Consider the following 13,370-nt stretch of genomic DNA (forward strand, 5'->3'; position numbering starts at 1 on the left):
TGGTAGTGGTGCAGTTTAAATGCTGTTGTAGTTGTATCTCTTTAGTAGCTAACATTTAGCAGTTTGAGTGCACAGTAGCATAATGCAGCGTGACTGTAGTAATTCATCTGTAATAGCAGGAAAACATGTATCTCCCTTTTTTCTTCAGAAGTAATAATGTATCTGTTTTCTAGACAGACGTATTGTTTATTTTAATGCTTTCTGCATTAATTAGTTCTGTTTGGAGCCTAAAATAAACACACCTAAAAATAAAAAGGCATTTAATGAGAACATTCCTCTTAGAAGTTCCTCTTGCTTAATGGAGACTATTGCGATATGGAAGTAATTGTGGGATTACAAGCAAAGAGTTTGAAGGACTATTCCGCTTGATTTACATTTTTGCCCACAACACTGTAGGGAACCAGTGGGTTTGGAGTCATTCCCATTTTCTTCATACTGGTTTTATAAAGCTTATTCTAACCAATATTGAGGAAGTTCTCTGTAATAATTATTGTAAGAAATAAATTTAGTGAGTTCCGGAAGCCTTAGGTGAACACTGTTACTTGGAATAAACACTTAGTCATAGTACTGTAATTTAGATGTAAAAATGAGATATCCGGCCAATTTTATGACATCAGGATAAGTATTTTAGTAATAATAGTTCCTTGTATTTAAAAACTTTTTGTTTGTACATGAGGGAAAATCAGTACATCAGAGAAGTTATCAAGGAGTGCAGACACTTTATACATTTCATAAAAGGTCTCTTTGAAGCACACAGCCTATCAAACCCAAATTTTCTGAAACAGATGCTAGGTTGGGCACCTTGATATTGTAGTGCGGACTTGAGACACATTGTAGTTGAAAGGTACCAAATGATATCCTGGTATAATGTATAATAGGATTTACATCACATGATTTTAATCTATTTAATGAGAACTTCTGTGGAGAAGAGAGACTACATTAATTTCATATTTAAATACAGTTTTTTAAAATATTGTCATTTTTCATGCTGCTAAATGGTTTTCAGAGTCAGAACCATACACACTTTTTTTTTCTGTCACAGGACCATCACATCAGCTTTCCAAAGATATCATGTTAAACATGTAGTTCACTTTGTTGTTTATGAAATTTGGCTTTGATCAAATTAGCAGTCCAATTTGCAGTTTATTTACTATCTTTATTCTTTCACACCTTAACAGACTCACCTTAGTAGCACAGTGCTCACAAGGATGACTTTCTGCCTCTTGACCTGTGACAGCCTGTATTACACTGTGCCTGACCTGGGGAAAGTCCCTGTGTTGCTAGCAAAAGGTTTTTAATTTTCCATTTATAGTTTCAGACTATCTGCTACCCAAGAAAAAGATAACCAGATTTATAAATTTCAAAGTACATAATGAGTTACTTTTAGGTATCTAGAGCTAGAGCTGCTGAAGGACACTTTGGTGCATTAGTTAGTTTAACTCCCTGTTCCCTAGACTGAATGAAAACTGCTGGTGAGCCCTAGGTTTCCTATCTAGTACTGTGAGACTAGATAGCCCATAAGTCTATAACCTTCCTCTGCTGAGCACTTAGAGGTAGCTAAAAAGAACCACTGGGCACAGGAGTGTATTCGAATTTCTGCCTTACTCTTCAGCTACATAGAATCATAGTTGAAATCCTGAATCCTGAGTTGAAAGGCTAAGTCCAGTTCCTGGCTCCACCAGGACACCCCGAGAGTCACACCATGTGCACAACAGTGTTGTCCAAATGTTTCTTGAACTCTGTCAGGCTTGGTGCTGTGACCACTTCTCTGGGGAGCCTGTTCCAGTGCCCAGCCACATTCTGGGTGAAGAACCTTTTCCTGATACCAAACCTAAATCTCCCCTGACACAACTCCTGGTCATTCCCTTGGGTCCTGTCACTGGTCACCACAGAGCAGAGATCTGCCCCTCCTCTTGCTGCCACTTGTAACTGCAGTGCGTCTCTCCTCAGTCTCCTCCAGGCTGAACAAGCCAAGTGACCTCAGCCACTCCTCATACAGCTTCTCCTCAAGATCCTTCACCATCTTTGTAACCTTTCTTTGGAAGCTTTCTAACACCCTAATATCCTTGTTATGTTGTAGCACCCAGAAATGTTTATAGGATTCAAGGCTAGGCCAGGTGCAGTGTCATGTAGAGATGCCCAGGAAAAGCCAGCACAGAGTAGCCACATCAGCACCCTGTTTGGCAAAGACTGATAAGATATATGGCTCCATAGGATTATTTCCTTTTTGCCTTGTAAACATTTAATGTAATGTGCAAGACTTTTTCAAGTTCCATAGACTTTCCAGACTGCTGAGCTCCTATTGACAGCAACAATTTTGTGTGAAAGCATGGGGAAGAGATGAAGATTGATGGTGCTTAAGAAAGAGCTCATTTGTGCTCTCGTAACTACACACAAATACTTCATCTAAAAGGAATAAGTGTTGCAGAAAGCTAAATCTATAAATCTAAATAACACAATTTATGTTAAATCTATACTAACCAGTATACACCATTTAGAGTTAGTGACAGGATACTGTGTGCTTTCACAAAACGGAAGAGAGACCCACAAGCATAAGAAGAGACTTGCTAAACCAAAACCACTTATGTAATACATTCTTTATCATTGTGAATTGCATTCAGAAATAAAAAAGGAAAGGGGTTACATTTGTTAGTTGTGGCTGCTGATTAGGGCAGACTTAAAGTTAACTCCAAGCCACATTCTTCCTCTTCAAAATGCTTTTGCCATTTATCCTTTATTGATTATCAAAAAAGTACTTTCAAGTTCCTATCTCTTAGAACAAAACATGCATATGTTTATTTTCACTCTTTACTTTGAAAGAGGTAGTTTGATGAATCTTTACACTAACAAGATTATCTAATGATACAGCTTTGACCTAGCAGCAAGATTCAAAATCCTGAGAGTGAAAATGTGAGGCTAACTCATTTCAAACTTCCTCACTTTCTCTTGTACTGAAACACAAAGAGTTGCAAGTGCAGTCATTCATGTTAATACTTTTTTTTGCATATAATTTTTTCTGGATGTCTTTCAGATTCAGGAGAGTTGAAATATTCTCTCAGTTACTCATTGTTGAATAATCCCTGCTCCTGCTTTTGATGCTAGTTCTTTTCTGCTTTTTCAAGTCCCTTTTTAGTACCATTTTACCACAAATAGCTTGAAAAATATAGATTTACTATACCAACCTAGGAAGGTGAAGAACCAAGGATACCAGTATAAATCAATCTCTTTCTGCATAAAGGCACATGTGATTTTTTTTTTCTTTAGCCATCCTAAATTTGGATCAGAAAACAGTAGCGAGGTCTGTGAGAACCAACGTGTGTGGTATCTTTTCTCCTACTGTTGCGTATCTATGCACTGGTATTGCACGTTAATTAATACACGTAAGGCGCTTGCCCAACACTAACTTTGTAGTTCTTTGCAACATGTTCTCTGCTTCTGTAGAGCTGCTTACTGAAGGACTTGCTGCCACCCTTCTGCAGTTCTTTTTCCTATCCTCTAATTGAGCCCCTTTCATAGCTCTAATTTGTCTGCCAAATGACTTAATCAGTTGGAAAGGCTCAAGTCAGATACTACTTCCTTTTTTTTTTGCTTGTTTTTAACCTGAGTGCTGCCAGAAGAAAGAAGGGGTTAAAGCGTGGGAGGATTGCTAAGAAAAAGGGTTTGGTTAGTGGCACACAGGACTGCATCTCACACACGATAGTTTGTTTATTCTTCTGTAAACAGCAGAAAGAATTATCATCATCATGGTAAGGCAAAAAACACTCTCTTCTATTCCTTTTTTAAACCCCCCCAGAAATCTTCATGTTAATACACAGTTATTTTTTTTAAAATCATAAAGTCAACTGATCTCCATTAGTTTTATAGAGCATTTCTAAAACTGACAGCTTCTCCTCTTGACAGAAGTGGAGGGGGGAAAGATTTTAGTTTATGGAAATAACTAGCTCTGGGGAAGAGGAGATGGGAGCAGACATGCCTTTTCTGACATGCCTGTTCTTATTTATCTCCCTCCTCTCCTAAATACTCATGTAAGGATCTATTTCATTTTATCAATGCTTCTTTGTCTTCCCTGAGCTTTTTTGGAAGATTTCCATTCATTTGATTTTGCATGTTTTTCTCCTTTTAGTTTTGCTGTTCTTTTCTAATGCATCCAATATCTAAATCTTGGTGTTGGTAACCTAAGAAATAATATGGGATAAAACAATTTATATAAACATTTCCTTTCCAAAAAATCCATCAAACATGCAGGCTCATTAATTAGTCTCATTAATCTATATGCTGTTACAAAATAGTCAATTTTCAATGTATGTTTGAACTAAAAAATTATTTTTATTGTGAAAAAATAAATTGGAAGTAGGCAGGTCCTGTTCTCTTGAAGATATGAAATGTTCCACTAAAATATCCTGGCTTACTAGAAAATACAGTCTGTGTAAAAATATGACTGTTCAGAAAACTTATGTTTGTTCCACTTCCACTTCCCTCTGCTCCAGTCTCACATTTATAGCCCCTTGCTTATTCAGGTAAGTTCATGGATCTAAATAAATGCATTCCCTGCAAATTGTTCAGGTAAATCTGAAATTGTTTAAAATCCAGTTATTGCTGTTTATATCCTCTATCTGCATAGCAGTCAAAGAGCTGGCAGAGGCAGGGAGTGAATTCTGTGCTAGAGTGGACTTGTTAAATTGAAAGCGGTTTTTTTTCTCTCTGAAGAGGACACTGTCAACCTGGAACGTGGTATACGTAAAAGGAATACTAAAAAAAGTTTAAAGAGTATATGCCAAACTCTTGGTATTCAGAATAAGGCAGTTTGGGATTTAAAATAACGTAAGTCATATTTTCCTAATAGCAACCCCCACTTTGTGTCTTTGTGAAGGGTCAGATTAAACAATGAACAATGAGTATAGTGAATTGAAGTAATTCAAATCCATTTGATTGACAGTCAATTAAACTGGTTAAGTTTAGAGATCATTTAGGTTAACTTAAAATACAACTGCATTTTTCCCTTCAGTGAATCACAACAAGAATTGACTCAGGTCAAATGTTTTGTTAAGTATATTTTTTCTCCATGCTTTTAAAAGAACATAGGTACCAAGCCTTTATTTCCATCTGCAACTCACTCCTCTCTCTCTGCCAGTAGCTATGGCACTCACCTGTAGGAGAGTGGTGTGAAAACTTCTCTCTGTACGACTTGAGGGTACAAGTGGGTCTTGTGCTTCTCAGACTTTTCTTTCTCTTAGCTTTGATTTGTACATTGTTCCTTCCAGTTTTTCTACTAATACTTTCACAGCATGTTGAGCCAGCAGTACTCCAGAGCAATTTTCAGCCTCACAAAGCCCGGCACTGGTAGTGTGGGATATCTGAGTCTTAGTCTCTGCAGAATGTTAAAGCCTGAAGAGTAATAGTATACTTATTTAAATGTTTTTGGCTAAAGCACTTTTTAGTATGTCATGTGACTGCTAGAACTTCAAGGCTTTCTGTTTCTCATGGTTGGGTGAATTATGAGAGTGTGATTTAAAGACACTTGATGTTACTGGCTTTTTAGCATTAATTTGTAAAGGTCTTAAAGTATAAAAATTGTTGAAGATAGAAGGGTCTCAGAAGTTTTCATTTACTTGAAGTCCAGTTATTTATGACCTTCTAATGAATAATGAAGCTCAAAGTTACTCTTCACTAAATGGTTTGTTGCTTTTTTACCCTCTGAAGATGAACATATGCTGGAAAAATAAATTTTTAAATTAAAGAACTGTCCACACTAGATATTACCATCTATTAGTTACCACAAAGTTGCTAATGACTAGTAAAAATACTGCTTTTTTCTCTAATGTGTGCTCCAAGAAGTGTTTTCATTTATGTTCAGCTGACTCAGATGAACTCATCTAAGAAAATAGCATCCAACTGATCCCTCAAGACACATCCTGAAGTTTTGATTCAACAGATCATAGTAGCTTATGCTCTCTTTTCACTTGAGACCAGCAAAGCACATGTTTAATTCACTGTTAAATTAGGGGTTTGGCTGTGGCAACTCACATTAGCTAATGAGAAAAAAAAAAAACCCAGCCAAAAACAGAGGAAATATTTTAATGCTAGCATAAACAGGTATGAATATAAATACAAACAAGATTTACATTTCTTGGTTAAGAAGGCAGTGTCATTTTGCTTTCAGATTAGAACATGGCTTTCAAGGTTCATGCAGAGTGCTTGAAATGGCTTCCTCCCCATAGTCCAAGGAATGGATAGGCAGGTCCTCTAGATTTTTCAATTGCCAATGCCTTTGATCAGGTATTTCTCAAGCAGCTAATGTTCTAAGAGTAAGAATGCTTGAGCATAAACACGCTGAAGATGCCTGATCTGCAGAGCAAGGGTACTTCTTGCCTTCTGAAATCAAACATTTTTGTGTGGTGCCTGGAAGTCAAGCATTCTCGTGCTGTGCTCTGGTAGGCTGGGTCCCACTTCGGAGCCCCTGGAGAAGCGTGGTCTCTGTGCCCTCTTGCACTGGCAATACTGGCTCACCTACATTTATCTGACTTAAAATACAAGCTCTTCAGGGCAAGTACCTGGTCTTTTATGTGTTTTGAAAGAGCTGTATATAATTAAGGTACTTTGTATGAAGAAATTACTTCAAAACAGTTTACATAGGGCAGCTATTTCAAGATCAAGGAAAAATCTTTAGCCTTGTTCCCCGAGGAAACAAGGCTTATGTGACTGGACTGGCTGGCTGTCCCTCCTCACTTCCATTCAACACCTTTTGAACTTGCTGGTTGTAGTTTAAGCTATGTTTGTAAGGGGGAGACGTCTCAATGATAATTAAGTTCCCATGGACTTTATGCAAATCAGTGGCTGGGAAGAGAGAAATACAGATTCCCATTTCAAATAACTAATTTTTCCAGGTGTAATCTTGCAAACTAAAAACTTGACAGCAAGTGTAATAATGACGGTCAGGTTGATAATGTAGTTCCAACTAATTTAGAAGACTGACAGCTATTTCCATCCAAATATTAATATGCTGGTTGACACCATAATAAAGTTCCCCAGTTTTGGTGTTCCAAAACAGTTTTTAGTATGAACAATATAGCCATCCTCCTCACACTTCTAGTTATTATGAATTTTCAGAGAAATCAGTATCATTCCTTATTAGCTTGCATTAAGGGTAAAAATTCTGTTTTTTAAAAAGTTAGTTTTGCTTGTTTTAGCTAGCAATGTTCATTATTGCCATCTTATCTGTTCCCTATAATTAATTAGTACTGGCAATACATACATAGAATAAGAAATTAGTAATTGGGCTGTGTTATTCATTATTGTTGCATCTGATAGGGAAATTTATAGTTGGTTTTGTTATCGCTAAAGCACTTTACCTGTCTGAGCTGTATGAACTTAATGCAGTTCTTAATGTTGGTCTTTACTTAATTGTTTTGGTTCTGCTGGTTGAAAAAAGTCCTCAAAGGGAGGAGAAAAAGACAGCCATCAACTTTCTCATTAGTAAATTACTTCACTGTCTAGTAAAACCTAAACCTCAACAATAAAAAACTTAAGCTTTAGGTAATGACCATAGACTTGCCTATTTGAAGGCCACTGGTGAAAGATAACTGTGTGAGGACACAGGTCTTGGGTGGTGGTACAGCTGCTTGTCAGTTGAATGAGTGACATTGGTTAAGAGAGGTAGGCAAAGACAAGGGTTCCATGTATTTCTGTTAGACTGCACTGTAAGTCAGCTCTACATCTTCCCCAATTTAGGCTCTGTGTTTTTCATGGTTTTTGTTATTTTTCATTTGCTTGGGCAAGCCTTGCCTGCTGCACTGGCATTAAGTAGGTTCTGTGTGGCTTCAACTGTGTAGGCTGTTGATTAAGAAAAAAATAACACTTTTCCAGCTGGAGGAGGAAGTGACTCCACAAAAAAAAAACCCCAAAAAACAACAACAACAAAAAAACCAAAAAAAAAAAAAACCCAAAAAAAAAAACCAAGGACCTTATTTTCTTCAGTAGCCAAAGGGCCAGACACACCGCAGGCCGGGCACCCCGGCCAGCTGCAGGCAGGCTGACCTCGTATCTCCCCCGCCTCCGCGCTGGGCCCTCAGACGCTCCGAAGTGAGCCTTGCGTGGTCCTTCCTGTTGAAGCTGTTCCACCTCATATAAGTCATTAAGCGTTAATTAGAAGAGGACTAGTTGAGCATTCATTAAACATTAAGTACTAATTGAGCGCCCGGGGAGAGCGCCGGCACCATTCGGCCGTGGAGTCATTCTCAGGCCGGTCCGGCCGGGGCCGGGGGGGGGGAGCCCCGGCCGCCCGCAGCCGTGCCCGGGGCGGCCAGGCACAGTCAGCCGGCACAGACGGCAACCAGCCGCTCCCGCCGGGGCGAGGTGGAAGATGCGGGTTCACCTCCCCGCAGGGCTTTGAACCCAGATGTCCCACAGGGGCCCCGGCGGCCGGGCGGTGCCGGCCCCCGCGCACTTCCCGGGCTTCGGGGAAAGCCACGCCTGCTCCCGGCACCTCCGAGCGGCCGGCAGCTGGGGGCGGCCGGGTCGCGGCGGCTCCCCACGCTGCGCTGCCCCGCGGCCGTCGAGCCGGGCGGGGACGAGCCGGTGCCCCTGCCCTGCGCTGCCCCTCAGCCCGGGCAGCCCGCACTGCAGCTCGCCGGGACGGCGGCGGCGCGAACCGCCCGCCTCCAACCCTCGCTGCTTCTCCCTCAACATCAAAGGGCGTCGGTTTTGCCCGGGGCGGCGTTTTGCCCTCAATAACAAGGCGGCGGCCGCAGCGCGGGCTGCTGGGGCACGTACGGGGCGCGGCGCCCTCTCGCGCCCCGCCGCCCCCTCAGCGGCCTCACCCGTGGCCGGGGGCGCCCGCGCTTCCCGCTGCCCCGCGGCCCTGGCCGGGGGCCGGTCCAGCGCTGCCTCCGCCCCTCCCTCCGCGGCCGGGAGGGGCGGCCTGGCCAGGTAGAGCCGGTGCCCGCGGCGGGGCGGTGGCTCGGGGCGGGCTGCGGGGGCGGGCCCAGGCGGAGCGCACAGACGGCCGGCGCCGGGGCAGCCGTGTGGGTAGCGGCGGGGTGCGTGCGGCGGCTTCGCTCAGGGGCCGCCGAGCCCAGCCCAGGCGGGCGGTGAGTGTCGGGCGCTTGGCGGGGTGAGGAGGTGAGGCGAGGTCGCGGCGCGGCTGGCGGCGGGCAAAGACCACCACGGCATTTTCCTCCTGCTTGTCCCGTTTTGGGACTGGGGGGAGGACAGTGGCAGCCCAGGGTGGCTTCGCCCTCCTGGTAACGCGCGGGACGGGGGCCGTGAGTCCTCCGGTGAGATGGTGCTGGGCCGCTTCTCCGCAGCCGTACCTGCGGGGAAGGGATCGGCGGCCGCGGGGGGCGCGGGGGCTTCGGCGCCGGCTCGCCCTGGGAGCTGGTGGGACCCCGGGCACTGTCGGTGCGCTGGGCACTGGCAGGCGAGCTGGGCGTCTGCAGCAAGAAACAAGGTGGAAACTGCCGGAGCAGGGTCCGTGCTGCCGAGGGAACCAACTCTCCTCGGGAGGTCTGGTACGCCGGGGTAGAAAATACTCGCGGTGTTTTGAAATAGACGTCTCAAAACAAGTATTCATCGTACCGGCATGTAAAAAGGGCTAATGTATTAAAATGCAAATATACATGTGTACTCGGCGATGCTGTTGCGTGTTTCCTGTTTACCATGTTAATTAGAAGTTGTAAGGCAGAACTTCAGTAAGAGTAATCCAGGGTAGTATTTGACCCAGTAACGCTCACTGAATGATGCAGTGGCTTGTATAATACTGGGGTTTTTAGCCCAAAACACAAGCCAGATATTTACTGAACTTCATTAATGAGAAATGTATGAATTTTAAGACAACTTAGACCTTTGAAGCTGTTCTCTACTGGCACAAGTGTGAAAACTGACTCAGTCAGTATGGAGAGAGAGTTAAACTCCCCACTCTTGTGTTTGTAAGGAAAGTTTTGACCATGAAGTTTGACCTTGGTCTTGCAGGCACCAGGATCCTTTTCTGTAACACTTTGGGTGACATTAATTAATGGTGCAAAAGTTTGACATTTGGGCCATATAAAACTGCCATTATAAGGCAGGATGAACTCACTTGTAAATAAATGCAGGCAAAAATATTCAGAAGCATCGTGGAGTCTTAATAGTTTTTCAAGAGTTTTGTTGTTCTTGTTCTTTTTTTAAGAGCTAGTATTGTTTAGTAAACTGTTTTGTTTGCATTCACATTGTCCAAAAACAAATAAATGTATTATAGAAACAATTTTGACATTAACCAAATGTTTGTTTGTTTGGTTTTGTAGTCCACCTCACACCTTCCAGATTCTTCCAGAGAAGAAAATAAAAAGAAACCTGTTTTGGAAAGACTTGGAAATTTGTTTGGTACAGGGAAGAGGAAGAATGTCAAAAGTTCAGTAGAACACACTTCACATCATAAGGGAGAGAAGTCAGGTTCTCCTCACGGGGCACAGGCAGTGTACTGTAGGCACTTCCGAGAAGGACACGAAGCTCCTCAAGTACAGAAACAAGTGAGAAACGTAAGTGCCCCTTCTGAGGCACAGGAATATAATTTCAGTGGGGAAGTAAGACCACTGTATCACGATACAATTTCAGAATGGAGTAGTAGGGGAGTCTCTTCTGACAGTGAGTGGTCAGCAGATTGGAGCGGCAGCAGTGAAACCATTAAAAACTCTTTTTGTGAGAGCAGCCTGAATGTGGAAACACTAGGATTGGAGAAAGAATCTGTCACAGATATAAATAATTCCACAACTCCAGATTTCATACAGAGCTTGAGAAATTTGTCTAGTGAAGACTTAGAAAAGAGTATCTTAAGTCACAAGCAGCTTGTGAGCACGTGGGTGTCTGAGGAGCCTGGGCATGCAAAACCAAAGGATTTGCCATACGAGTTGGAATCTGCAGCGAGTGAACACGCATATTCTGCTAGAGTGTTAACAGTTGATATCTATCTAAGAAAAACAGACGAACTCCTTAATGAACCCGTGACTCTTAAACCAGAAGAAATTTGTAGTGATTTGGACACAATGGATAAAAAATCTGCTAGTAAAAGATCTGGAAAACGGAGAAAGTCTCAGTCATCTAGTGACATTCCAAATGGAGAGAGAAACCAGACTGAGATTACCGCAAAAGAAGAATCCATTTTTGAAGATGATGCCCATTCTGAGGTGTTTTCAGACAAGATAATAAACTCTGAACGAAAAGTGAGGTCTCTTCAACAGACTCCTGAAAGAAATTCCTCTTCCTCAGGTAGTAATCAGGACCTAAAAGTTGGATCTGCTCACAAAGGGGCATCTAAAGCTGAGGCTGACAAGGGCAAGCAGCAGATCTCAAGCACAACATCTGCAAGGAGAAGATCATATAAAAAGAATCAGTCAGATACTGTACCTATTTCCCCTACCGGTTTGAAGAGTCAGGTGAAAGATTACTCTTCAAAAAGGCAACCTTTAGCATCGCCAGAGACTAACCCAGTAACAAAAAGAACTTCAGTGGAAAAGGGAGCTATACCTGTGGCTTTTGGGGAAGACAGTTTGGAGTCTCCAAAAGCTTCTTTGGCTGCTAAGACAGAAGACAATGCCTTTGCTTTTGCTGAAGGCAGAAATGATACCAAGGCAGTAAAGCATGGTAATAGTCCAGATGGAAGAGCTTTCTTGCATACTGATGGGATTAAAAATGGAGACCTGTGTCTGTCAGGTGAGAGACAGACAAATTCTGATTTAGACACCTCAAAGCTGAAGAGCTTGGATGCTTCCAGAACAGTCACGACAAAGATTAGCCTGTAAGTAACAAACTAGTTTACCTTGTCCTTGTAGCTGTGATTTTGCTTGTGTCTGTGTTTAGAATTATGGCAACATTATGGCAACACTAGCTGTGTATCTGTTACCTGTCTAAATTGTTACTGTCAGTCAAAAACTGCCTTTTTTTAAAAAAAAAGCCATAATTAAAGCTGCTACTTAACAAGCACTGTAGTCTACATTTATTAGATTCCTTTTTTATTTTTTTAATGGATAGGGAATGTCTTTGTCAATTCCATTATATGTAATAATTTAACATATATAAAAAGTGCTCAGTTGTCATTGTTACGGATCAGATTAATTCATCTATCATTGACCTTAATGTAATTTTTCTCTCTGACACCAAATCGTAATGTGGTTGAAGGTTTGTATGTGAAAATGTTCAAATAAGAAATGTGTTGGAATTTTCTGTGAAGCAGCCTAAGTTCTGCTATTATTTTATGAAGAAATGTAGAACTTGGTCATTCAAATGATATGAAAGATCACAGAGATTTGAATACATAAGGCTTCTTTCTTACCTATGGGCAGGATGAATCATATAAATTTTGATGCATGTGAATAACATCAGGTGTTTGCAGAATTATGCATATATTGGTTTTCAGTTTTTGATTTTACACTTGAAGAAACTGTTTCTGTCGAGCAGGTGATCAAACCTTTCCTTAGATTACAAAGAAGCAGCTGTATTTATAAATTTCACTGTTATCACTAGTATGAGACCAGCGATCGACTACTTGATACTGTTGCATTCTCATCCACAGGGAATGATTTGTTTGCATTATTCATCTCTGTTGTTTGGTTGTCACAGCTGTGTACTGTGTGCTATTACACTCCTCGTTCCAGCATGTTCAGTTACAGGTGTCGGGGTACACCGAATCCTGTAGGCCCACCTGGGGTACATTGAGTGTTCATAATTGTTGTGTTGGAGGGATGTGGAGGCTCAACGAGATGGTTTAAGAGACACCTCTGTTTCCATTTATGTTTCCCACATCTGAGAAGCACAGGAGCAATTTCCTTTGCATAATTTGCAATACTCTGCATCTGAGTTGTTAATTTGTAACTTAAGTTGAAAAAGCCTAATATCAAAAGTTAAACTGAGGCATTTTTGTATTTGGTGATGCTTTGCCATCTGGCAGTATAGATCACAAATCTTAAAACTCTTGCGTTTGTATCTTCACAGCTTCAAAGGAAAGGTACCTTTCATATTGTTTTTTCTCTGTGTCACTGTCATTAGTGATAATAAAGTTATCAACACCTGCATAGCTGGATTTCATTTTTTTCTCCACTTTTCTCCTTTTTTTTATCTCCTGGGCTTGCTGTACAGTGAATTATCTTTTACTGTACTCGTAAAGTAACAGATAAATACCCTGTCCAAAAGACCCAAATTTTAAGGAATAAACAGCCTGTTCTATTTCATCCCATTTTGTGGGGTGTGTGACACTGTGTCTTGGCCTTATCTGCTGCCATAGGAACTTTAGCCCTGGGTGGGGACTGCTGTGCTGCCTGCAAGGTTTCTGATGCATCTGATAGCTGTCATTGCACAGCACCGCACCATTTCTTTGGCCAGAGTTACATGCTCAGTGATCTGGT

The 13,370-nt window shown here is 41.8% G+C and overlaps 1 protein-coding gene across 1 annotated transcript in view; it reads left to right on the forward strand.

The window, feature by feature from the left end:
* Positions 1-10,885: 10,885 nt before the first annotated feature.
* Positions 10,886-13,370, forward strand: part of CRYBG1 (crystallin beta-gamma domain containing 1) — a 43,636-nt gene continuing 41,151 nt past the window's right edge. The window contains exon 1 of the mRNA XM_058834758.1: positions 10,886-11,767. Coding sequence (XP_058690741.1) covers positions 11,016-11,767 — 752 coding nt within the window. The 5' untranslated portion in view covers positions 10,886-11,015. The remainder of the gene's footprint in view (positions 11,768-13,370) is intronic.

Source organism: Poecile atricapillus, chromosome 3 (genome assembly GCF_030490865.1).
Source record: "Poecile atricapillus isolate bPoeAtr1 chromosome 3, bPoeAtr1.hap1, whole genome shotgun sequence".
Classification (NCBI taxonomy): domain Eukaryota; kingdom Metazoa; phylum Chordata; class Aves; order Passeriformes; family Paridae; genus Poecile; species Poecile atricapillus.